Source organism: Mobula birostris, chromosome 13 (assembly GCF_030028105.1).
Source record: "Mobula birostris isolate sMobBir1 chromosome 13, sMobBir1.hap1, whole genome shotgun sequence".
Taxonomy (NCBI): Eukaryota; Metazoa; Chordata; class Chondrichthyes; order Myliobatiformes; family Myliobatidae; genus Mobula; species Mobula birostris.
In genome coordinates this window covers 6,301,201-6,328,763 of record NC_092382.1, presented here as the reverse complement: position 1 = coordinate 6,328,763, position 27,563 = coordinate 6,301,201, and the positions used below count along the sequence as shown (strand labels likewise).

Sequence of the window (27,563 nt, the reverse complement as noted above, 5' to 3'; positions counted from 1 at the left end):
GCACATCACTGGTCACTGCTCACCATGTTGAGCCCAGCTGGGGATCAGCTATTCTGGATTTGGTGTTGTGCAATGCACCGAATTAGAGCACTTAAGGTAAAAGAACCCTGAGGAGAGAATGATCTTAATATCATTGAATTCACACTGAAATTTGAGAAGGAGAAGCTAAAGTGAGATCTATCAATATAACCGTGGAATAAGGACAAATACAGAGGAATGAGAGGGGAATTGGCCAAATTTGATAACAGACAAAAAACACTGGCAGGGATGATGGTAAAGCATCAAAGGCTGTAAATGCGGGAAGCAATTCGGAAGACACAGGATATATACATTGAAAAAGGAACGACTATTCTAAAGAGAGCGTCATACAACCACGGCTAATGAGAAGGCAAAGCCAACATAAAAGCCAGAGAGAGGGCATATAACAGAGCAAAAATTGGTGGGAAGCTAGATGATTGGGAAGCTTTTATAAACCAACAAGAGGCAACTAAAAAATTAATTAAGAAAGAAAAGATGGAATACGAAGTTACAAGATGATACCAAATGTTTCTTCAGGTCTATGAAGTGTAAAAGAGGCAAGAGTGGATGTCGGACCGGGGGAAAACGATGCCTGGGGAGGGTGGGTGACAAGGAGATGGCGGCTGAACTGAATAAGTATTTCACACCAGTCTTCATTGTGGATGCACCTAGTGGGATGCTGTATGTCCAGATGTCAGTGGTCAGAAGTGTGTGAAGTTGTCGTTACTCGAGAGAAGGTTCCTGGCAAACAGAAAGGTCTGAAGGTAAATAGATCACCTGGACTAGATGGTGTACATCCCAGAGTTCTGGAAGAGGTGGCCGAAGAGATTGTGGAGGGATGAGCAATGAAGTTTCAAGAATCAGTGGAGTGAGTCTGGTATGGTTGCGGAAGACTGCAAATTCGGAAATGTATCTCCACTACTCAAGAAGGGAGAGAGATTGAAGAACGGAAATTTTAGTACAGTTCGTCTGACCTCACTGGTTGGGTAGATATTGAAGTCGGATGTTGGGGATGTGTTTCCAGAGCATTTCGAGGCACGTGATAAAATCGGCACTCAGCATGTTTGCCTCCAGGAAAATCTTGCCTAGAAAGTGTGTTGAAATTCTTTGAATTTATTGAAGTCATTATAAGCAAGCTAGACAAAGGAGAATCGGGTAATGATGTACATCTGCATTTTCAGAAGGTCTTTGACGAGGTGCCACACATGAGGCTAGTTAACAAGTTATGAATCCATGACATTACATGAAAGATTATTGTATGGATAAAACAGTGGCTGATTGGCAAAGGATAGTAATAAAGGGGACGTTTTCTGTTTGGCTGCCAGTGATTAGTGATGTTCCACAGGACTTGGATGGCAGAATTGATAGCTTTATTGGAAAGTTTGCCAATGATATCAAGATAGCTGGAGGACCGGGCAGAGAGGCTATAAAAGAGGCTATAAAAGACCAGGCAGAGAGGCTGTAAAAGGACTTTGACGATTCAAGGAATGGGTGTAAATATGGCAGATGGAATACCGTGTAGGGAAGCGTATAGTCATGCACGTTTGGAAAAGAAATACTGGGGTACACTATTTTCTAAATAGTCTAAACTTAGGAGCCCTTGTGCAGGATTCCCTAAAGGATAATTTATAAGTTGAGGTGGCAGTGAGGCCAAATGCGATTTCAGGAGGACTAGAATATAAAAGCAAGAACTTAATGTTGAGGCTTTATAAAGCATTGGTGAAGCTTCACTTAGATTATTGTAAGCAGTTTTGCACCCCTTATCTTAGAAAGGATGGGCTAAGACTGGAGAGAGTCTAAAGGATTGAATGTCCTATCCTATGAAGACCATTTGATGATTCTGGGCCTGTATTCACTGAAATTCAAAAGAATGAAAGGTGATATAATTGAAACTTATCGAATGTTGAAAGACCTCAGTAGACTGATATGTCCCATGGTGGGAGAGTCTAGGACCAGAGGAAACTGTTTCGGAACAGAGGGGCGTCCTTCTGGAACGAAGCTGAGATTAGACAGAGGGTGGTGGATCTGTGGAATTCATTGCCACGTGCAGTTCTAGAAACCAAGACTTCATGTCTAGCGATCGTCCGTCTATAGAGAGTTTGTCAACCTATAATAATTATTGTTTTTCAGCTGCAGCTGGTAAAACTTGAGGTGCAGGCATCGCAAAGCATAATCATTTCTCAGTTTGCGCGGAATCTGTCTACTCAGATCGCGGGATGTCTCTCTGGAGGGACATGAATGGATAACTTCATCTTCCATAGTGACCATTTCTTCATTTTTCTGGATAGTGCTTTCATTTAACTTTAGTATTGTGTACTTCTTATTAGTTTTACACACGGTGGCATGGAGTGCTCAATCCTGGTTTCGTTGAGGAAAACTTTATCCTTGGGTATATTACTTCACCCCTCCCCATCTCCAGTTTCACCCATGACCTCCCACCTTGGACTTCTTCCTCCCCTGTCCCCTCTACATCCCTTACCCTGACTTTGCATCTTTTTTTCCCCCAAAAATGCCAAGACCTCAAGAATATTGGGGCAGAAGTGAGAATAGGTGCTATTACAGAGGAGAAAATGTGCTTTGGAAGCTGGAAGGTCTGAAGGTAGATAAGACTCCCGGCCAAATGGTGTAAACCCAAGGGTTCAGGAAGAGGGAGCTGAAGAGTTTGTGCAGACATTAAGGACATAGAGCACGACAGCACAGAATAATGCCATTCGGCCAATCTGGTCTGTGCCAACCTATCAATCTGCTGAGTTCCAGCAACTTCCACTGGGACCATATTCCCCCTCCCATCTATGAACCCATCCAATCTTCTCTGAGATGTTGAAATCGAACCTGCCACTTGCACTGGCACCCCATTCCACAACCTCACCGCCTCTGAGTGAAGAAATTCCCCCTCATGTTTCTCTTAAGGAATGAGTAATGATCTTTCAAGAATCACTAGATTTGGGAATGGTTATGGTGAACTAGAAAGTTGCAAATGCCACTCCGTTCTTTAAGAGGGGAGGGAGGGATAAGAAAGAAAATTATAGGACAGTTAGTCTGACCTCAGTAGGTGGGGAGATGTTGGAGTCCATTAACGATGAGGATTCAGGGTACTTGGAGGTGCACAATACAGTACGGCCAAAGTAGGCATGGTTTTCTTCAGGAGAAATCTTGCCTGACAGATCTGTTGGAATTCTCTGATGAAACAACAGGCAGGACACACAAAGGAGAGGCAGTGGATGCTGTTTGTTCGGATTTTCAGATGGTCTTTAACAAGGTGCTGCACATGAGGCTACCTAACAAGATCATAGCTCATGGTGTTTGATGTTTCTGTGCCTGTTCCCACAGGAAGTTTGGAAGTTCCTGAATACTGTAAAACCCGAGATAGAAAGGATGTGAGAGGACGTTTCCCATAGTGCAGAGCCCAGGACCAGGGGGCAGACTCTCAGATGAGACGGAAATCAATTTAGACCAGAAATGAGGAGGAATTCTCCTGCTGTATCTCATGATCTTATGATTGTTTAACACGGCCGTTTCTGACCTGTACTTTTGTGGCCATCCCCCTCACTCTCTTACATACTTATCTCTCTCCACCTCAGATGCACCCAGCCTTCACACCCTCGGGGCAGTGAATCCCAAAGATTGTACACTCAGCCAGATAGATGGACACTTCCCTGATCCCAGTGGAACTGCATCTCCACACACACTCCTCACTTGAGATGACTGTCTATACTCATGACACAGGACATCACATCACTGTCATTCTCTTAATACCTTGTGTGACCTGCTGATCTCTGGGTATCCTCCCTCAAAAAGCTTCTCCTCGGTCACCATCTGTGAGATTATATAAAAAACAATTAAAACGATCTCTCAGACAGCTCCTGTACTCCTCCACCCCGGACTATGTTTCGCTGCTTAAAACTCTCCCACTTCAGCCCCTTCCTTTCTCCCTTTCCCCTTCCAAACTCCAGATATCCCACCAGATCCGAATCCACTGTAAGGACATTTATATCTCACAAGCGGCTGTACAAACCCGTGTCCTTCTCTGATACAGAGGTCACTGACGCTCCACCGCCATCCCAGTCTGCACCAACAGCCCATGACTGTGACAGCTGTTCCCAGACTCTGGGGTTTTGTAACAAACACGATGTTAACAGCAAGATTAGACAGTGATGAATTTGAAAAGAGATTGTTGCTCATTGAAAGGATGCCCGAGCGTCCGATACAACGGAGCAGATCCTCCCGTTGACAACTTTATTTGACCGACCCGGGTCACGGAACGTCCGATCATCCCAGTTCCTCACAACAGCAACCCCACCCGACTACGGTCCCACACCCTTCCCTCCACTCACCCCACACCCACAGTCCACCCATAACCTCTACCCACACACAGACAGATACCCTTCGCCCCAAACCCTCTCCCAGCCTGGGAACAACAACTGATCCCACCACCCGGGCTCGGGGGCAAAGCTAAAATCGGGGCTGCGGGACCGGAGAGCCCGGAGCCTCCAGCCGTCCAGCAGAACTCGGTCCCGGCCCTTTCGCACTGCAGTCAGCCCCCAACTTACACAAAAGCGGGATCGGTCCTTCCTCACCGCCGCCTGAACAGGAGAACCGCCGGCGACGGCTGCGGTCGGCACAGCGACTGCGTTTAGCGGGAGGTTCGCCGCAGCACCACCCGTGGTCGGAGGTCTGCACATCGCCACCGGTGTCGGAGCTCCTCCACAGCGCCACCGGGGTCGGAGCTCCTCACAGCGCTACCGGTGTCGGAGCTCCCCACAGCGCCACCAGTGGCTGGAGCTCCCCACAGCGCCTCCAGTGTCGGAGCTCCCCACGGCGCCACCAGTGGTCGGAGCTCCCCACAGCGCCTCCGGTGGCGGAGCTCCTCCACAGCGCCACCGGGGTCGGAGCTCCCCATGGCGCCACCGGGGTCGGAGCTCCCCACGGCGCCTCCAGTGTCGGAGCTCCTCCTCAGCGCTTCCGGTGTCGGAGCTCGCCACAGTGCCACCAGTGTCGGAGCTCCTCACGGCGCCACCGGTGTCGGAGCTCCCCACAGCGCCACCGGTGTCGGAGCTCCTCACAGCGCTACCGGTGTCGGAGCTCCCCACGGCGCCACCAGTGGTCGGAGCTCCCCACAGCGCCACCAGTGTCGGAGCTCCCCACAGCGCCTCCAGTGTCGGAGCTCCCCACAGCGCCTCCAGTGGTCGGAGCTCCCCTCAGCGCCACCAGTGGTCGGAGCTCCCCTCAGCGCCACCAGTGTCGGAGCTCCCCACAGCGCCTCCAGTGTCGGAGCTCCCCACGGCGCCTCCAGTGGTCGGAGCTCCCCTCAGCGCCACCAGTGTCGGAGCTTGCCACAGCGCCACCGGCGTAGGAGCTCCCCACCGCTGAAAACCAACGCTCCAGGAGCTGCGCTATTGCCATTGGTGAAAAGGAATGTCAATCACTGGTTAGACCCAATAGCAGAAGCGGACCAGCGGAGAGGGCGGTAACCCCGCTGGTTCCGTCTTCCGCTTCGGCGCCGATTTCTCCGTGAAAGCGGAACAAACCCCAAAGTAAATGTCCGCTTTCTGATTTATTTCCATTTCCATCCGAGGGAAGCCGGGGGCGTTTGTGAAGCGTCTCCTGCGGCCGGAGTCTGATGTATCGCCGAGAGGTAGGAGGAGACGTACGAAGGCGTGAACTCGGAGACCTGGGCCTTCACCCGGCCTTGCGTGTCTGGATCCTGTCAAATGTCCGGCAGGTGGTCAGAGTGGCTCCCTCACCTCTGTCTCTCCGACCCCCGGCACACACACCCTGTCCCCTTCACTCTCCGTGTGTTCACCCGTGACACACACACACCCTGTCCCCTTCACTCTCCGTGTGTTCACCCGTGACACACACACACCCCCTGTCCCCTTCACTCTCCGTGTGTTCACCCGTGACACACACACCCCCTGTCCCCTTCACTCTCCGTGTGTTCACCCGTGACACACACACACACACCCTGTCCCCTTCACTCTCCGTGTGTTCACCCGTGACACACACACACACACCCTGTCCCCTTCACTCTCCGTGTGTTCACCCGTGACACACACACACACCCTGTCCCCTTCACTCTCCGTGTGTTCACCCGTGACACACACACACCCTGTCCCCTTCACTCTCCGTGTGTTCACCCGTGACACACACACACACCCTGTCCCCTTCACTCTCCGTGTGTTCACCCGTGACACACACACCTACACCCTGTCCCCTTCACTCTCCGTGTGTTCACCCGTGACCGTGACACACACCCTGTCCCCTTCACTCTCCGTGTGTTCACCCGTGACACACACACACACACCCTGTCCCCTTCACTCTCCGTGTGTTCACCCGTGACACACACACACACACCCTGTCCCCTTCACTCTCCGTGTGTTCACCCGTGACACACACACACACCCTGTCCCCTTCACTCTCCGTGTGTTCACCCGTGACACACACACACACCCTGTCCCCTTCACTCTCCGTGTGTTCACCCGTGACACACACACACACACCCTGTCCCCTTCACTCTCCGTGTGTTCACCCGTGACACACACACACACACCCTGTCCCCTTCACTCTCCGTGTGTTCACCCGTGACACACACACACACCCTGTCCCCTTCACTCTCCGTGTGTTCACCCGTGACACACACACACACCCTGTCCCCTTCACTCTCCGTGTGTTCACCCGTGACACACACACCTACACCCTGTCCCCTTCACTCTCCGTGTGTTCACCCGTGACCGTGACACACACCCTGTCCCCTTCACTCTCCGTGTGTTCACCCGTGACACACACACACACCCTGTCCCCTTCACTCTCCGTGTGTTCACCCGTGACACACACACACCCTGTCCCCTTCACTCTCCGTGTGTTCACCCGTGACACACACACACACCCTGTCCCCTTCACTCTCCGTGTGTTCACCCGTGACACACACACACACCCTGTCCCCTTCACTCTCCGTGTGTTCACCCGTGAGACACACACACCCTGTCCCCTTCACTCTCCGTGTGTTCACCTGTGACACACACACACACCCTGTCCCCTTCACTCTCCCTGTGTTGACCCGTGACACACACACACACCCTGTCCCCTTCACTCTCCGTGTGTTCACCCGTCACACACACACACACACCCTGCCCCCTTCACTCTCCGTGTGTTCACCCGTGACACACACACACACACACCCTGTCCCCTTCACTCTCCGTGTGTTCACCCGTGACACACACACACACCCTGTCCCCTTCACTCTCCGTGTGTTCACCCGTGACACACACACACACCCTGTCCCCTTCACTCTCCGTGTGTTCACCCGTGAGACACACACACCCTGTCCCCTTCACTCTCCGTGTGTTCACCTGTGACACACACACACACCCTGTCCCCTTCACTCTCCCTGTGTTGACCCGTGACACACACACACACCCTGTCCCCTTCACTCTCCGTGTGTTCACCCGTGACACACACACACACCCTGTCCCCTTCACTCTCCGTGTGTTCACCCGTGACACACACACACCCACCCTGTCCCCTTCACTCTCCGTGTGTTCACCCGTGACACACACACACACACACCCTGTCCCCTTCACTCTCCGTGTGTTCACCCGTGACACACACACACACCCTGTCCCCTTCACTCTCCGTGTGTTCATCCGTGACACACACACACACCCTGTCCCCTTCACCCTCCCTGTGTTCACCCGTGACACACACACACACACACCCTGTCCCCTTCACTCTCCGTGTGTTCACCCGTGACACACACACACACCCTGTCCCCTTCACCCTCCGTGTGTTCACCCGTGACACACACACACACACACCCTGTCCCCTTCACTCTCCGTGTGTTCACCAGTGACACACACACACACACACCCTGTCCCCTTCACTCTCCGTGTGTTCACCAGTGACACACACACACACCCTGTCCCCTTCACCCTCCATGTGTTCACCCGTGACACACACACACACACACCCTGTCCCCTTCACTCTCCGTGTGTTCACCCGTGACACACACACACCCTGTCCCCTTCACTCTCCGTGTGTTCACCCGTGACACACACACACACCCTGTCCCCTTCACCCTCCGTGTGTTCACCCGTGACACACACACACACACACCCTGTCCCCTTCACTCTCCGTGTGTTCACCCGTGACACACACACACACCCTGTCCCCTTCACTCTCCGTGTGTTCACCCGTGACACACACACACCCACCCTGTCCCCTTCACTCTCCGTGTGTTCACCCGTGACACACACACACACACACCCTGTCCCCTTCACCCTCCGTGTGTTCACCCGTGACACACACACACACCCTGTCCCCTTCACCCTCCGTGTGTTCACCCGTGACACACACACACACACACCCTGTCCCCTTCACTCTCCGTGTGTTCACCCGTGACACACACACACACCCTGTCCCCTTCACTCTCCGTGTGTTCACCCGTGACACACACACACACCCTGTCCCCTTCACTCTCCGTGTGTTCACCCGTGACACACACACACCCACCCTGTCCCCTTCACTCTCCGTGTGTTCACCCGTGACACACACACACACACACCCTGTCCCCTTCACTCTCCGTGTGTTCACCAGTGACACACACACACACCCTGTCCCCTTCACCCTCCATGTGTTCACCCGTGACACACACACACACACACCCTGTCCCCTTCACTCTCCGTGTGTTCACCCGTGACACACACACACCCTGTCCCCTTCACTCTCCGTGTGTTCACCCGTGACACACACACACACCCTGTCCCCTTCACTCTCCGTGTGTTCACCCGTGACACACACACACACACCCTGTCCCCTTCACCCTCCGTGTGTTCACCCGTGACACACACACACACACACACACACCCTGTCCCCTTCACTCTCCGTGTGTTCACCCGTGACACACACACACACACCCTGTCCCCTTCACTCTCCGTGTGTTCACCCGTGACACACACACACACCCTGTCCCCTTCACTCTCCGTGTGTTCACCCGTGACACACACACACCCTGTCCCCTTCACTCTCCGTGTGTTCACCCGTGACACACACACACACACACACCCTGTCCCCTTCACTCTCCGTGTGTTCACCCATGACACACACACACACCCGGCCCCCTTCACTCTCCGTGTGTTCACCGTGACACACACACACCCTGTCCCCTTCACTCTCCGTGTGTTCACCCGTGACACACACACACACCCTGTCCCCTTCACTCTCCGTGTGTTCACCCGTGACACACACACACACACCCTGTCCCCTTCACCCTCCGTGTGTTCACCCGTGACACACACACACACACACACACACCCTGTCCCCTTCACTCTCCGTGTGTTCACCCGTGACACACACACACACACCCTGTCCCCTTCACTCTCCGTGTGTTCACCCGTGACACACACACACACACCCTGTCCCCTTCACTCTCCGTGTGTTCACCCGTGACACACACACACACCCTGTCCCCTTCACTCTCCGTGTGTTCACCCGTGACACACACACACCCTGTCTCCTTCACTCTCCGTGTGTTCACCCGTGACACACACACACACACACACCCTGTCCCCTTCACTCTCCGTGTGTTCACCCATGACACACACACACACCCGGCCCCCTTCACTCTCCGTGTGTTCACCGTGACACACACACACCCTGTCCCCTTCACTCTCCGTGTGTTCACCCGTGACACACACACACACACACACCCTGTCCCCTTCACTCTCCGTGTGTTCACCCGTGACACACACACACACACACACCCTGTCCCCTTCACTCTCCGTGTGTTCACCCATGACACACACACACACCCGGTCCCCTTCACTCTCCGTGTGTTCACCCGTGACACACACACACACCCTGTCCCCTTCACTCTCCGTGTGTTCACCCGTGACAGACACACACACCCTGTCCCCTTCACTCTCCGTGTGTTCACCCGTGACAGACACACACACCCTGTCCCCTTCACTCTCCGTGTGTTCACCCGTGACACACACACCCTGTCCCCTTCACTCTCCGTGTGTTCACCCGTGACCCACACACACACCCTGTCCCCTTCACTCTCCGTGTGTTCACCCGTGACACACACACACCCTGTCCCCTTCACTCTCCGTGTGTTCACCCGTGACACACACACACCCTGTCCCCTTCACTCTCCGTGTGTTCACCCGTGACACACACACACCCTGTCCCCTTCACTCTCCGTGTGTTCACCCGTGACACACACACACCCTGTCCCCTACACTCTCCGTGTGTTCACCCGTGACACCCACACACACACTGTCCCCTTCACTCTCCGTGTGTTCACCCGTGACACACACACACACCCTGTCCCCTTCACTCTCCGTGTGTTCACCCGTGACACACACACACCCTGTCCCCTTCACTCTCCGTGTGTTCACCCGTGACACACACACACACCCTGTCCCCTTCACTCTCCGTGTGTTCACCCGTGACACACACACACACACACCCTGTCCCCTTCACTCTCCGTGTGTTCACCCGTGACACACACACACACACACACCCTGTCCCCTTCACTCTCCGTGTGTTCACCCATGACACACACACACACCCGGTCCCCTTCACTCTCCGTGTGTTCACCGTGACACACACACACCCTGTCCCCTTCACTCTCCGTGTGTTCACCCGTGACACACACACACACACACACCCTGTCCCCTTCACTCTCCGTGTGTTCACCCGTGACACACACACACACACACACCCTGTCCCCTTCACTCTCCGTGTGTTCACCCATGACACACACACACACCCGGTCCCCTTCACTCTCCGTGTGTTCACCCGTGACACACACACACCCTGTCCCCTTCACTCTCCGTGTGTTCACCCGTGACACACACACACACACCCTGTCCCCTTCACTCTCCGTGTGTTCACCCGTGACACACACACACACCCTGTCCCCTTCACTCTCCGTGTGTTCACCCATGACACACACACACACCCGGTCCCCTTCACTCTCCGTGTGTTCACCCGTGACACACACACACACACCCTGTCCCCTTCACTCTCCGTGTGTTCACCCGTGACACACACGCACACACACCCTGTCCCCTTCACTCTCCGTGTGTTCACCCGTGACACACACACACACACACACCCTGTCCCCTTCACTCTCCGTGTGTTCACCCGTGACACACACACACACACACACCCTGTCCCCTTCACTCTCCGTGTGTTCACCCATGACACACACACACACCCGGTCCCCTTCACTCTCCGTGTGTTCACCCGTGACACACACACACACCCTGTCCCCTTCACTCTCCGTGTGTTCACCCGTGACACACACACACACACCCTGTCCCCTTCACTCTCCGTGTGTTCACCCGTGACACACACACACACCCTGTCCCCTTCACTCTCCGTGTGTTCACCCGTGACACACACACACACACACCCTGTCCCCTTCACTCTCCGTGTGTTCACCCATGACACACACACACACCCGGTCCCCTTCACTCTCCGTGTGTTCACCCATGACACACACACACACCCGGTCCCCTTCACTCTCTGTGTGTTCACCCGTGACACACACACACACACCCTGTCCCCTTCACTCTCCGTGTGTTCACCCGTGACACACACACACACCCGGTCCCCTTCACTCTCCGTGTGTTCACCCGTGACACACACACACACACACCCTGTCCCCTTCACTCTCTGTGTGTTCACCCATGATACACACACACACCCGGTCCCCTTCACTCTCCGTGTGTTCACCCGTGACACACACACACACACACACACACCCTGTCCCCTTCACTCTCCGTGTGTTCACCCGTGACACACACACACCCTGTCCCCTTCACTCTCCGTGTGTTCACCCGTGACACACACACACACCCTGTCCCCTTCACTCTCCGTGTGTTCACCCGTGACACACACACCCTGTCCCCTTCACTCTCCGTGTGTTCACCCATGACACACACACACACCCGGCCCCCTTCACTCTCCGTGTGTTCACCCGTGACACACACACACACACACACACCCTGTCCCCTTCACTCTCCGTGTGTTCACCCGTGACACACACACACACACACACCCTGTCCCCTTCACTCTCCGTGTGTTCACCCGTGACACACACACACCCTGTCCCCTTCACTCTCCGTGTGTTCACCCGTGACACACACACACACACACACACACACACACACACACACACACACACACACACACACACACACACACACACACACACACACACACACACACACACACACACACACACACACCCTGTCCCCTTCACTCTCCGTGTGTTCACCCATGACCGTGTCGCCATCCACAGCTGCAATCTGCAGGTTAAATCCGCTGACTGACCGGTCTCATCTCCAATAATAATAGGTCAGCCGGCAGAGAAGGAGTCATCACCCCGACTCAAGGAAACAACCTCTGCCTCCCGGTGACAGAAACAACGGAGCTGGTTGTGGGCGACAGGAGGAATGGAGATAGGGGCCAAATTCAACATTTCCAAGTCTGTTATTGACACAAAATGCATATTTCAATACTGATCAAGGCACAATGTGTTTTATTTATTGTTAATGGCATAAAACATATTTATAGATGGTTACTGACACAGAATCGTATAATTTGTGTTCTGTGTGTTATCTGAATGTACTTGCCTGTGATGCTGCTGCAAGTCAGTGTTTCTCTGTTCCTGTACCTTCCCGTACTTGTGCACTTGGCAATAAATTCAACAGGACCTGAGACAACTCAGTGAGATTTGATTAGTGACGATCACCTTGGCAGCTCGGTAGGTTGAATGTCTGAGACAGTACGCTGTTAAATGCAAAACCCTGAACAGTGTTGATGATCAGAGGGATCTTAGACTCCAAGTTCATTGCTCCCTGAGAGAGACTGCACAGATTGATCAGGTGGTTAAGAAGGCAAATGGCGTGGTTGTCTTCATTAGTTGATGCATTGAGTTCAAACGTCAGGAAGTTGTGTTGCAGCTTTATAAAACTCCAGTCAGGCCACATCCGGAGTGTTTCATACAGTTCTGATCACCCCACTCTAGGAAGGATGACGGGGCTTTGGAGAGGGCGCAGAAGAGGTTAGCCTGGGTTAGAGGGCATGAGCTGTAATGAGAGGCTGGACAAACTTGGGTTGTTTTCTCCAGAGCGGAACAGGCTGGCCTGAGACTGGATGGACGTTTATAAGATTATGAGAGGAACAGATGGAGTGGACAGACGATTCAAAGAGGTTGAAAAGTCGAATACATTTAAGGTCAGAGGAGATGTGAGGGGCAAGTTTCAGTGAGTTTTGTTCTTAGTAACATTAAGCAGAAATGTTTGTTTTTCCTTTTTATTGTTAATGTGCTTCATTGTCTTTCATGTTAAAGTTAGACCTGCGGTGAGAGATTTATTGGAAGAAAAACCCCAACTGGAAGCGAACCACGACTGAAGATGAGGGAACAGCAACAAGTGAACCAGCCCGAGGATTGAGAGCATCAACTGGAGAGCACCCATCTGACTCGGAGAATCCAGTGATTCAGTCAGGAGAAAGTTTGGTGAGTCTCATTTACTCAAACACTGGTCCTTTAGACATTGCGTACCTGTACAAAGGAAGGCAGGAAATAGTTGGTGTGAGACTGAATGTGCCCAGAAGAACCAGTTATGCCTCTGTCAGACCCAGCTGCAATCACTCCAGGTCTGGTAATGTGCTTCCAGCAGCCCAGCCCTTTAATACCACTCCCATTCTGTGGAAGTCGAATCCAGATAAAGTCTCTCAGAGACCGTGTAAGTACAAACTCTTTATTCCACGCACTTTGGCCTTACTCAGTTAGCCGCTCAAACAGGAACAGTGTATGACTGTTCTGCCCAATCCACTAACTGACTAACAATTCCCCTTACACCACAGATATATCCGTCCAGATACCCCCCACACAAGACAGGCTGGAGCCAAAGTTATTTGCTAAAGACAAATTACAAAATAGTCATAATGGCTTACACACACACAACAGACTGAATCTGTCCTACCTCTACACATGAGTGCACAAGGAGATAAGCATCCTGAAACCCCAGCTAGCCACCCTCAAGGAGAAATGTGGCTCAGCGTGGCTTAGCACATCTGTTGACCATCAGCAGTTTCTTTCAGAAAAACAGGCTGCTATTGTTTAACAAAGAGTTAATCCTTTAACATATCTTATCATTAGATTCAACTTTATTGTCATTGTGCTGAGTACAAATACAAAGCCAATGAAATGCATTTAGCATCTGACCAGAAATGCAAAGAATAGTGTTACTTACAAAATAACTGTGAATTAAAAAAGTGCTACAGCACACAAATATGAAAGTACTGAGACAGTACAATATGGGTGCAATACTGCTTAGCGCTGTGATGTGAGGTTCAGCAGGGTCACAGCCTCAGGGAAGAAGCTCTTCCTGTGCCTGCTGGTGCAGGAGCGGAGGCTCCTGTAGCGCCTACCGGATGGGAGGAGAGTAACAAGTCCATGGTTAGGGTGAGATGCATCCTTGATAATGTGTTTCGCCCTGCCCAGGCAGCGTTTATGGTAGATGTTCTCAATGGTGGGCAAGTGGGTGCCGATAATCCGCTGTGCAGTTTTCATCACACACTGGAGTGCTTTGCAGTCCGATACGGGACAATTGCCATACCACACTGAGATGCAGTTGGTGAGTATGCTCTCAATGGTACAGCGGTAAAAGTCCGTCAATATCCTGGGACAGAGGTGAGCTTTCTTCATGCTGCGCAGGAAATAAAGGCGTGTTGCGCCTTTTTGATCAGGATGGAGGAGTTCAGGGACCAGGTGAGATCCGCGGAAATGTGGACACCGAGGAATTTGAAGCTTGATACACGCTCCATTACAGATCCGTTGTTGTAGATGGGGACGTGAGTGTGACTCCCGCCATGCCTGAAGTCCACAATGATCTCCTTTTGACCAGTACATGATGATCAAAGCAGTAATGTTTTACAGAGAAAGCAACCGAATACAGCATTGACTTATCAGTGGGTAAAAACAGTGTACAACAGTAATTATAACAATGATATCTACAACTATTAGGCCATAATGCAATATCATGCCCCACATATTACCGAACAGGCCTTTGAAGACCCCCATTTCGACCCTTTGGTGACCCCATGTAAATCCTGCCCTATTTAATGCTGCAGTCTCCTTGGCCAGAGAGGGATGTAATGTTAGTAGGCTCATTAGGGAAATAAGTGTAGCATTCTGCATCAATAATAGCACAGGTTCCCCCTTTCTCAGCTGGGATAAAATCTAAAGCCATACGATTCTGTAGGACTGTTTGCCAAATTGCAATAATTTCAGTGGATATTTTTGTTCCTTGGGCCTGTGTTTCTGTCAGGGCCCCTGCAGTATTGTGGCCAGCTCCTCAAGTGCTGTAGCCAAATTGATTATCTCTCGTGAATTCCTGGCTACTCCATAGGAGAGAAAAGTGATCATCCAAAGTTGTTCAGTCTTAGTTATTCTTCTCTGCTGCTGGCCACCTGCAAGTATGGCCAGGATGCATGTTTCCCAGTATAGGAACTTCTGTTTGGTGGAGGCCTGAGATACCATCCCTCAAAACACTGACAGCCATGGTCATCTCTGACTAGACCACAGTTCCTCACCTCTCTCCCCCGGGTGTTATTTGAGAAAGCCCAGGCTGAGAGTTCCTCACTCTGGTTGAGCGGGATTTCTGACATTGTAATCGTAGTTTTACCATGCTGTGGAGTTTCAGCACAAACCCAGCAGACACCTAGTTCTACCTGTTTGGCATAGGTGTGACAGAGAGACAGAAAGGTGTTAACATGGGGGCCCCCGGATGCTGGGGTGAGCCCTCTGAAAGACATAAACACAAATACCACTATCAACCAATACATCTTCCTTTAGTCCGAGAGAGTCCTTCTACTCAGTTCCTTCAGTAACATGTTTGCAGTCTGTTCGATGTATCCACCGAGATTGCCCCTTCAGTTTCACAGACGTGGGAGTGGTCAGTAACACCTGATATGGTCCTCTCCACCGAGGTCTGAGATTCCCTCGATCCCAGTTCTTGATCAGGACAAAATCCCCAGGTTCTAGGGTGAGATAGTCACTCCTCTCTGCGGGGTAGTTCTCTTCCTTGCAAGCCTGTCGTACCTGTGAATGTAATGCTTGGAAAATTTTGGTTAGTTTGCATGTATATTTCCCCATCTCTTCCCCTAGGGTATGCATATTGAATTTTGCTGGTAGACTTACTGGGAACAATGGTACCCAAGGTCTTGGTCCCCAGGGTGTCCTCATGGGCCGTCCATAAATGATTTCAGCTGGTGACAACCCTGTTTTCCCCTGTGGGGTAACCCTCATGTGGAACAGGGCTAACGGTAGAACCTTCAACCAAGTGAGTCCAGTCTCCACCGTTAGTTTGGCCAATTTACTCTTCAGAGTGCCATTGGCTCTTTCCACAATGCCAGTGGGCCGTGGGTTGTGTACACAGTAGAATTGTTGCTGGATAGCCAAGTTGTTACATGTTGTTACATGTCTCTTTATCTACTTTCACCACAAAGCGTGGGCCATTGTCAGAGCTCAGTATCTCTCAGTTTCTCAGTACCTGGGAATTATTTCCCATAATAATACCTTCACAACAGTCATACCAGTATTATTGGTAGTTGGAATAGCTTCAATCCATCTACTAAACACATCTATAATAACTAAGGAGTATCTATAGCAATATACTCTAGGCAATACAATAAAATCAACTTGTAGACACGAGAAAGATTCACCTGTCAAGGGAGTCGTACCCGGTGTGCAGGGTACAGGTTACCGACCATTCCCTCCTTTTCCAGGTGTGTACAATTATGTATATAATCGACCAATATTGGTAAAAACTGTGTAGGAACACAAACCTGTCCCACTGGGGTGATCTGAAAACCTGGGTCGGGGTCTTTCCGACACCCCATCTGGGACCACAGTTTGAGCTCCTCCTCAGAGGCGTCCCCCTGAAAAGTACGTACCTCCCGCATGTCTGGCAAACCCGTTCTGCTTCAGTCACAGAGGGTTGCTTGACGGGAACCCGAGGGGACTACAACTACCGAGGATTGTGCTGCACTTTTCACTGTCTAATCTGCTAAAGCGTTGCCTTTAGTGACCCGGTCAGACATGTGGCTGTGGGCCGCACATTTAGTAATAGCCAGAACTCGGGGTAGCTGTAGAGCGGTGAGCACGAGGGGTGATTGATAAGTTCTTGGCCTAAGGTAGAAGGAGTCAATTTTAGAAAACCTCACATATTTATTTTTCAACATAGCCCGGTCCTACATTTACACACTTAGTCCAGCGGTCGTGCTGCATACGGATCTTGGACCTCCAGAAAGTGTCCACAGCAGGGGTGATTGATAAATTTGTAGCCTAAGGTAGAAGGAGATGAGTTATACAGCTCTCGTTAATTAAGATGTTCACCTTTAATACTAGTTCCTGTTGGGGTTGATATGGTTTGGAAAACCGGGTCCCAATAATATGTCAAAGCTTGTTGCATTTGATTTTGGTCATTGTCAGGCCAATACTTATTATTAGTTTTAATCATGTTGGCTAATTTAATTGGTCAGCATTCTTAATTACTTAGATAAGAGAGTTCACTAAATCAAGGTTTTAATTACAGATTGATAAATTGTCCAGTCCTTATCAGGTATTCCCTTTGCAAGGCCCTGATTTAATTACAGAGAGATGTTCATTCCTGTCCTTATCGGCGAGTCCTCCTCTCTTTACTCAAATGAGGATACAATGTATAATATTATCAGCTAAAGAGGGTGCAAGGTATAATGTTATCAGCTCTCAGTGCATCTCTCTGCAAGCCGCAGAGAACCAGTAATGAGCCTGTCTTAGCTAACCGCAGAAGACAGAGTTTACTTGTTCAAAAATTCCTATACAGTCCCAGTTATCCTTGCAGCCAGAGGTTACATAGGATCAAAATGATTTTTTTAATATCCTCAATTCCTCAGGAGGGTTCAGGGGAAATATTTATGTACAATACAGAAACTGGTGTTACCTGTGTATATTGTGCCCATGCAAAAGTTGCTGGAGAATTTACAAGTGGGAAGAAGTGGAGTGATATTTGGAAATCTGACTTTTTGAAGCGTAATTCAGCAAGCAAACCAAATATGGACAATGTGCAAAAGCTCTGGTGAGAAAATCCTTCATTACCCGTTACAGGCCTGTTACATAGGTTGTGTGAGAATGCAGATGGGACTCGATCAAACCCAGAGGAAATCAAAGTTCTTATTGACAATGATTTGATAGCTGTTAAAATGAATACCACTCTATATAAAATTCACTGTGCACACTGGGTAAAAAAAAGCACAATACAAGATTTATGTGCACACTGGTCATTGCAAATTAGGGAGGACATTGGTGGGAAGGTGGGGAGACCTCCAGTGTCCCTGATGCCCTCACCTACAAGATGTGCATCCAGCTGCAGCTTGTAACCCTGCACTTTAAGGAGTTGGAACTTGAAACGGATGAATTCCGGATCATCCAGGAGCTGGAGGGGGTGATAGATATGACATGAAGAGAGGTGAGTTACACCTGAAGTGCAGGACACAGGAAACTTGGTGAGAGTCGGGAAGGGGAATGAGGTTAAATAGCCATCGCAGAGTACTCTTGTGGCCATCCCACACAACAACAGGTGGATCCACTTTAGAAACTGTTGGGGGGATTTACCTGGCAGAGGAAAGTCAAAGGGGTGATAGGGGATTCGTTTGTTAGGGGAACAGAACAAGAGGGGACTAATATCCCAGTGGTAAGGCTTGCTAGTGCTAGTGTGGGGGTAGGGGGTGATGTGGTTAAAATAAGTTGTTGGGGGAATGGGAGCCAGAATGACAGAACAGATAGTGGAGAGGGTGAATTGAATTGAATTGACTTTTATTACATACATCCTTCATATACATGAGGAGTAGAAATCTTTACATTATGTCTCCAGCTAAATCAGCAATGTGTAATTTATAGTAAATTATAATAAATAATTTGTACATAGGTCAGTCAATATAACATAGTTATGCAATTGTATCAGCATGAATTAATCAGTCTGATGGCCTGGTGGAAGATGATGTCCCGGAGCCTGTTGGTCCTTTTGCTGTGGTACCGTTTCCTGGATGGTAGCCGCAGGAACATCCAATGGTTGTGATTTGTGGTTGTGAATTGGGTCTCCAATATCCTTTGGGCTCTTTTTGCACACCTTTCTCTGTAAATGTCCTGAATAGTGGGAAGTTCACATCTACAGATGCATTGGGCTGTCTGCACCACTCTCTGCAGGTTCCTGCGATTAAGGGAAGTACAGTTTCCTTACCAGGCAGTGATGCAGCCAGTCAGGATGTTCTCAATTCTGTTCCTGTAGAAAGTTCTTAGGATTTGGGGCACCATCCCAGCCTTCTTCAACCGTCTGAGGTGAAGGAGGTGCTGTTGTGCTCTTTTCGCAACACAGCCGGTATGAACAGACCGTGTGAGATCCTTGGTGATGTTTATGCTGAGGAACTTAAAGCTGTTCACCCTCTCAACCCCAGATCCATTGATGTCAATAGGGGTTAGCCTGTCTCCATTCCATCAGTCATCCACAATCAGCTTTGTTTTTGTGACAATGAGGGAGAGTTTGTCCTCTTGACACCAGTCAGATGTTGTTCAGACCTCAGATAGAGTCGGCAATCAAATGGTTGAGCATGGTGCGATGAATGTGCTGAGCTGTGTATATCACAATGCAAGAAGCATGATAGGAAAGCCAGATGAGCTCAGGACAGGGAATTATGATATTGTAGCCATTATTGGGAATTGGTTGCAACCAACAGTCTGAGGGATTTAGAGGAACAAATTTGTAGAGAGATCGCAGACCATGCCAAGAAACAAAGATTGATTCAGTGAGTGATTTTAACTTTCCATATATTGACTGGGACCTCCATACTGTAAAAGGACTAGATGGGGTAGAGTTTGTCAAATGTGCCCTTAATCAGTACGTAGAATTCCTGACGTAGAAGTGTGCAATGAGCTGATGATCCAGGGCTGGTGACAGAAATTAGTGATCATAATGCCGTAAGATTCAAAGTAAATATGGGAAAAGATAGGTCTGGACCGCGGGTTGAGATTCTAAATTGGAGAAAGGTCAATCTTGATGGTATCAGACAGGATCTGGCAAGTGTGGTTTGGGACAGGCGTTTTCTGACAAAGGAGTACTTGGTAAGTGGGAGGCCTTCAGACGTGAAATTTTGAGGGTGTCTAGTTTGTATATGCCTGCCAAAATAAAAGTTGAAAGGTAACTGGTGCAGGGAACCTCGGTTTTCAAGAGATATTGAGGCCCGGGATATTTTGTTCCTCCAAATGCCTCAGACTGTTGGGTGCTACCAAGACTCATTAATGACTACAATATCATAATTCCACCCCCAAGCTCATCCGACTTTTTTTTTGTTGTCTTCTGTTGGTTTCTGAAAGCTTCCCAATAGTTTTTGCTCTTCTGTTTGCCCTCTCTTTGGCTTTTATGTTGGCTTTGGCTTCTCATTTCATCCACAGTTGTGTCCTCCTGCGTTTCCAATGCTTCCACTTCTTTGGGATGTATCGATCACTCGGCTCCTGAATTGCTCCCAGAAGCTCCAGCCATCACTGCTCCATTGTCACTCCTACCTTTTCCCTTCCAAACAAGTTTGACCAGCCTCTCTGTCATAGAAACATGGAGAAGTTCAGTACACAAACAGGCTATTTGGCCCATCTAGTCAATGACGAAAAATCATTTAATCTGTCTAATGCAACTACCAGCACTGGGACCATCGCTCTCCATACCCAAACCATCAAGGCTCCCATCCAAACTTCTTTAAATGGTGAAACCGAGCTCATATTCACCACGTGCTGGCATCTCATTCCACACGCTCACGACCATTTCAGTAAAGAGCTTTTCCAAATGTTCCCGTTAAATTTTCACCTTCCCCACTTACCCATGACCTCTGGTTGTCATCCCACCCAGCCTCAGTGGAAAAAGCTGCTCGCATTTACCTTATCTATACCCTCATAATTTTGTATATTTCTAACAAATCCTCAAAGCAGTGTATAATTTCCTTGTTCATGTTTAGAGCCTTTCTTAGATGTATAAGATGATGAGGGACATTGATTGTGTGGATAGCCAGAGGTTTATTCCCAGGGCTAAATGGCTAACACGAGGGGACATAGTTTTAAGGTGCTTGTAAATAGATAACGAGCGGATGACAGGGGTAGGTTTTTCACACAGAGAATGGTGGAATGCACTGCCGGCTATTCGTGTTTCAGTTACTGTGGGACCAGGAACCCATGGAATTCAATGGGAACAGGGAATAATACCAATGGAGAGAGTCAAACTGAGCCAGGTCACAGATTGGAGATGACAGAAATGCCCCATTCTCATAGAGACAGGAAGAGCATCAGAGAGTTTGATGGTCATTCCAGATACCAGCACTGTGCCCAGTTAGAAGATGACTTCTGTCTCCAACTAGGGTTGAATTTCGCTGAAACAGAGTGATGCCAGACCAACCGTGACAACTCGTGATCTCATCTGAAATGTTGTCCTTCACCCATTGATGGATTTTGTAAATCTTTTTACAGGTTAAAAATGACAAGGAATTTGTCTATGGGAACCTCGAACACAATACGCCGGTTTTGCTGTCTCTGTCCAGAAATTTAAGAAGTGGAGCAAGGGATTCAATCAACTATCCTTCCTGCTCAGACTGTGGGGAGGGATTCACTTGGTCATCTGACCGACTGGCACGCTCGTCATTTTACACAGGAGAGAGGCCATTCACCTGCTTAGACTGTGGGAAGGGATTCACTCTGTCATCTGACCTAATGGCACACCAGCGAGTTCACACCGGGGAGCGGCAGTTCACCTGCTCGGACTGTGGGAAAGGATTCACTTCGTCATCTCAACTGAAGGTACATCAGCGAGTTCACACTGGAGAGAGGCCGTTCACCTGCTCAGACTGTGGGAAGGGATTCGTAGAGTCATCTCAACTGAAGGTACATCAGCGAGTTCACACTGGGGAGAGGCCGTTCACTTGTTCAGTGTGTGGGAAGGGATTCACTCAGTCATCTCAGCTTAAGGTACATCAGCAAGTTCACACTGGAGAGAGGCCGTTCACCTGCTCAAACTGTGGGAAGGGATTCACTCAGGCATCTCACCTACTGAGACACCAGTCAGTTCACACTGGAGAGTGGCCATTCACCTGCACAGACTGTGGGAAGGGATTCACTCAGTCATCCCCCCTAATGGCACACCAGCGAGTTCACACTGGGGAGAGGCCGTTCACCTGCTCAGACTGTGGGAAGGGATTCACTTGGTCATCTGACCTAATGGCTCACCAGCGAGTTCACACAAGGGAGAGGCCGTTCACCTGCTCGGAATGTGGGAAGGGATTCACTACATCATCTCAACTGAAGGTACATCAGCGAGTTCACACTGGGGAGAGACCATTCACCTGCTCAGACTGTGGGAAGGGATTTACTTTGTCATCGAATTTGAAGGCGCATCAGAGAGTTTACAATGGAGAGAGGCCATTCACCTGCTCAGATTGTGGGAAGGGATTCACTTCGTCATCTCAGTTACTGAGACACCAGTCAGTTCACACTGGAGAGTGGCTGTTCACCTGCTCGGACTGTGGGAAGGGATTCACTTCGTCATCTCAACTGAAGGTACATCAGCGAGTTCACACTGGGGAGAGGCCATTCACCTGCTCAGACTGTGGGAAGGGATTCACTTCGTCATCTCAGTTACTGAGACACCAGTCAGTTCACACTGGTGAGAGGCCGTTCTCCTGCTCAGTGTGTGGGAAGGGATTCATTCTGTCATCACAACTAAAGGTACATCAGCGAGTTCACACTGGGGAGAGGCCTTTCACCTGCTCAGACTGTGGGAAGGGATTCACTTCATCATCTCAGTTACTGAGACACCAGTCAGTTCACACTGGTGAGAGGCCGTTCACCTGCTCAGACTGTGGGAAAGGATTCACTTCGTCATCTCAACTTAAGGTACATCAGCGAGTTCACACTGGGGAAAGACCATTCACCTGCTCAGAGTGTGGGAAAGGATTCACTCAGTTAATCCACCTACAGAGACACCAGCAAGCTCACACTGGGTAGAGGCTGTTCACCTGCTTTGGTTGTGGGAAGGGATTCACTCGGTCATCTCAACTACAGAGATACCAGCAAGCTCACACTGGGTAGAGGCCGTTCACCTGCTCAGACTGTGGGAAGGGATTCACTCGGTCATCTCAACTACAGAGACATCAGTGTGTTCACACTGGGGAGAGGCAGATCTCCTGCTCGGACTTTGGGAAGAGAATCTCTCAGCCAAATCAATCAGGTTTGCATCATTGAGTTCACACTGGGGAAACCCGTTCAACCGCTGTGAATGTGGGAAGCGATTCACTCAGTCATCTAACCTTGTAACTCTCACTTCGACTAGCAGTTTAATGTGGGGGTCGATAGCTCCCGGCCCGGCCAATCTTAAGAAATCTCGTTTGGGTGGATGCTGCACGATGTGTCCCCTGTTACAAATCAGTACCCCAAAATAACAAGCAGTACACAATATGTGATTAAATAATTGAGAATTATAATTCTTATTTTGACTACAGGGTTAGTAAAGAAAACAAAATAAAGAAAAAGGGCCCACTCTCTCCATTCACGTCTTCTGATCCCTCCTTGGCAAAAGACCATGAAAATCTCTCTTCCAGACTCTCAAGAAAGAACATTTCTCCCATTGGATAGCCCCGTACTCCAAAACCCTGTTATCTCTAGTCATAACCTAAATGTTACTGCTACAAACCACTACCTCAGCAGTGAACCATTGCAGAGAGGCCATTACATTAGCAGTGAAACCTTACAGCATGTTACACTTGTGACATACTGCCAGGTTCACACTGGGGAGAAAGTTTCAATAAGCTGCATGCTGGATATTTGTCCATCACTGTTGCTGAATGCAATTTCGAGAGTGACTGTCGGTGCTGAACTCTGCAATTATTGCTGCTGCTCACCACACCCAGTCTGCACCCTGGTCACTGGGCATGGGAGGAGTTTCTTCTGCTACATATTCACCTTTAATGGGACTGGAGTTTAACATTCTGCATCTGTGACAAATTAATCAGTTCTATTTTAAACTCTGTCTTTGGTACTTAGCGTGTTTATAACACAACCAGTGTACTCAGGCCTGCTGGACCCAGCCAGTGATTCAGTTCCACGACAGCCCTTTTGAATCCTCCCCTGTTGTTCATCTCTCACTCTCCCTGTGGGATGGGCCCCAGTCACCACTGTGTGGGTGAAGAGGTTTCCCTTGAATTTTCTGCAGACTGAAGAAGTTGAGCTGACTGCAGTTCTGTCTGAGATGTTCTTCACCCCTCAAATCTCTGGACTGAGAAAGAATGACATTGGGAGTTAATCTCCTTATTCAGGGCTCATTTCCACATTATGGGCCATTTTCGCTGCTTCTACAGTGTTGTTGAAAACACTACTCTCCTCTAAAGACTGAAAGCAGAATGGGAAACCATTAGTTGGATGTTCAATGGACTCAGGGTCAGAAACCAGAGGTTGGTCCGCACAGGGCAGAGTTTGGGGCTCTGGACGATGGTCGGTATAAGAATGTATGATGAGGAGAAGGGAATCAGCAGCGGGATGTGGCAATGAATGACAGAGTGGCAACATTTGGAAGCTGATTGACAGAGAAAATCTTTCCATTGTCTGACTGATGATACAAACAATGCCTGTGGTGAGGTGCTCCACTGGTCGAGGAACATGTGTGTGTTGGGAATGGTTTTATCTATTGAGGGAGTTGTTCCTGCTTGTTTATCCTGTAATATTATATCTGGATGGTTATTGATTGTCCTGTTAGTAGTAATGTAGTGATTATTATATAATTTGTAAGATTTTGACTCTGAAACTGAATCAGGCGTGAATCTATGGTGCCTCAATGAAATTATGGTGGTCATTCATGAGATTATATTTTGAAGTAAGATTTTGGTGAATGATATTTGCCACTTGATTGTACCTGTGTAAGTAATCAGATTGAGTTAAACTGCTGCAGGATCCTGGAATGTGTTGGATGGTGTCTGGTTTCTCTTGGCATTTTCTGCACTTGCTGCATTGTTGGTTTGTATTTCATATATTTTCATTTGTTTGTTTCCTTTTGTTACCCACCTTGTCCCGTATTTCTGCAAGGAACCCCTCTGTTTCTGGGAAGAGGTCTCCAACTCTCAGTCAGGTGCTCGATGCTTCCTTGTCAACATCTCATCTGCTCAGATCGTTGGGATGTCTCCCATGGAGGGTCGTACTCATTCCACTGGTTAATGTTTTCTTCCATAGTGATTATTCATTTTTCTGAGTTGGCCTCTCATTTAAGTTTCTGGTCTGTATTACTTATCACAATTGCATATACACACCTGGAGTGCTGAATTGTGTTCATTTTTGATGAAAATATTTACTTTCAAGTTGTATCTGACTGTTGTGTGATTTCTTTTTCATGTGTGTTATTTCTCTTCCTCATTCTGTCCAATCTAAGTGGGTTTGAGTGTAAATAGCCTTTTCTAAAGTTATCATTTCAGTTCTTAGTTATCTTTGTAAATTTTGCTGATTGAAATGGGACCAAGATATTTTTATTTTAAAAAAAAGTCAATGTCGGTATTGATGAAAGTGTTTATTGCCTTTGTTGTATTTGTTAACAATTGATCTCTGTTTGGCAGGTTTTTTTTAAGCCTTGAACTAAATTTTGACAAAGGTTTTCCCTATTTCACACTACTTTTTATTTTCTTTGCTTGTTGATATTCCAGATAGGTGGGTATCAAGAGTCCCGATGAAGGGTCTTGGCCCGAAATGTTGATTCCCATCCATAGATGCTGCCTGACATGCTGAGCTCCTCCAGCACTTTGTGTGTAGTTCTCTAGATTCCTAGCATCTGCAGGTCCTCTTGTTTCCCAGATACTTGTATGTTTGTTGAAAGAACAATCTAATAGTGGGGTTGTGTGGCTCTGTTGGTAAAATATTAATTAAAATCATTAGAAAGAGGTGGCATTGGGTTGGAAGGTGTAGAATCTGTGGGTAGAATTAAGGAACAGCAAATGTGAAAACAAAGATCCCTGATGGGAATTTTATAGAGACCTCCAATCAGTTGTAAGTATGTGGTCCACAAATGACAATGGGAGATTAAAAATGCGTGCCAAAAGGGCAATGTTACAATAGTCATGGAGGATTGTCATGCAGGTGATAAGGAAAATTAAGTGTGTTGTTCTCAAGAGGAGGAATTCCTAGAATGCCTACAAGATGCTTTTTTAGAGCAGCTCGTGGTTGAGCCCACTTGGGGATCAGCTATTCTGGATTGGGTGTTGTAATGAACTGGAATTAATTAGGTCACTTACGTTCAAAGAACCCTTAGGGGCAAGTGACTAAATATGATCAAATTCACCCTGACATTAGAGAAGGAGAAGCTCAAGTCAGATGTGGAATAAATGTGAGGCTGCTTAACAAGATCACAGCTCATGGAATTACAGGAAACATACTTGTCTGGATCGAAGGTTGCCTGACTGATAAGGGAAAAAGAGTCAGAATAATGTGGGCAATTCTGTTTTGCTGTCAGTAACTAATGGTGTTCCGTAGGGGTCAGTATTGAGACCACATCTTTTCATATTAAATCTGAATGATATGGATGACAGAATTGATACCTGGGTGATGAACTTTGCAGTTGATACAAAGATAGGTACGGGACAGGTAGTTTAGAGCAGAGCCGGAGTCTGCAGAAGGACTTTGATAGGTTTGGAGAACAGACAATGAAGTAGCAGATGAAATACAGTGTATGCAAGTGTACGGTCATGTACAATTGGTAGAAAGAATAAAGACAGAGAGAAAAAAAATAAATGGGAGAAAATACAAAAATCAGAAATAGGTACTTGGGAGTCGGTGAGCAGGAGCCCCTGAAGGTTTGCTTGCAGATTGAGTTGATTAAGGATGACAGCTGTAATGTTCGCATATAAGAGCAAGGATGTGACACTGTAGCTTTATAACACATCGGTCAGATTGCTGTTGGTGTATTGTGACCAGTTTCCGACCCCTTATCTGAGAAAAAGATGTGCTCGTATTGGAGCGCGTCCGGAGAAGGTTCACAAGAATGATTCCAGGAATGACAGGGTTAACGTATGAGGAGCGTTAGACGGCTTTGACCCTGTACTCACTGGTCCAGAAGAAAGAGAGGGGATCTCATTGAAACCTATCAAATATTGAAAGGCCTGGACAGAGTGGCTATGAAGAAGATGCACCCTACGCTGTGTGGGTCTGGGACCAGAGGCCACGGCCTCAATGTATAGAGCATCCACTGACAGCAGAGATGAGGAGGAATTTCTGTAGTCAGGGAGTGGTAAATCTTTGGAATTCATTGCCACAGATGGAGCAGAGGCCAAGTCACTGAGTGTGTTTTCAATGGATGTTCACGGATTAAGGGGAGAAAGCAGGAGAATGGGGTTGAGAGAGATAATCAATTGGACACAAAGGAATGGTGGAACAGACTTGATAGGCTGAGCAGCCTCTGTCTCACATCTCGTGGCTCATGGAC

At 48.9% G+C, this 27,563-nt stretch overlaps 2 protein-coding genes across 8 annotated transcripts in view; one reads left to right on the top strand and one right to left on the bottom strand.

The window, feature by feature from the left end:
• LOC140208272 (uncharacterized) overlaps positions 1-27,563 on the bottom strand; it is a 71,386-nt gene that overhangs the window by 34,005 nt on the left and 9,818 nt on the right. The gene's annotated exons all lie outside the window — the stretch shown is intronic.
• LOC140208281 (uncharacterized) overlaps positions 5,443-27,563 on the top strand; it is a 200,077-nt gene continuing 177,956 nt past the window's right edge. For 3 of the 7 annotated variants that reach the window (XR_011888714.1, XR_011888713.1, XR_011888715.1), the window contains exons 1-2: positions 5,457-5,653; positions 13,382-13,549. Coding sequence is in view for 2 of the 7 variants with exons in the window: in XM_072276860.1 (XP_072132961.1) it covers positions 21,824-23,113 (1,290 nt within the window). In the remaining 5 variants the exon portion in view is untranslated. Of the gene's footprint in view, positions 5,654-13,381; positions 13,550-21,583; positions 25,457-27,563 lie in introns of those variants that run through there. The other 4 variants (XM_072276860.1, XM_072276859.1, XM_072276861.1 and 1 more) reach the window with 4 other exon arrangements.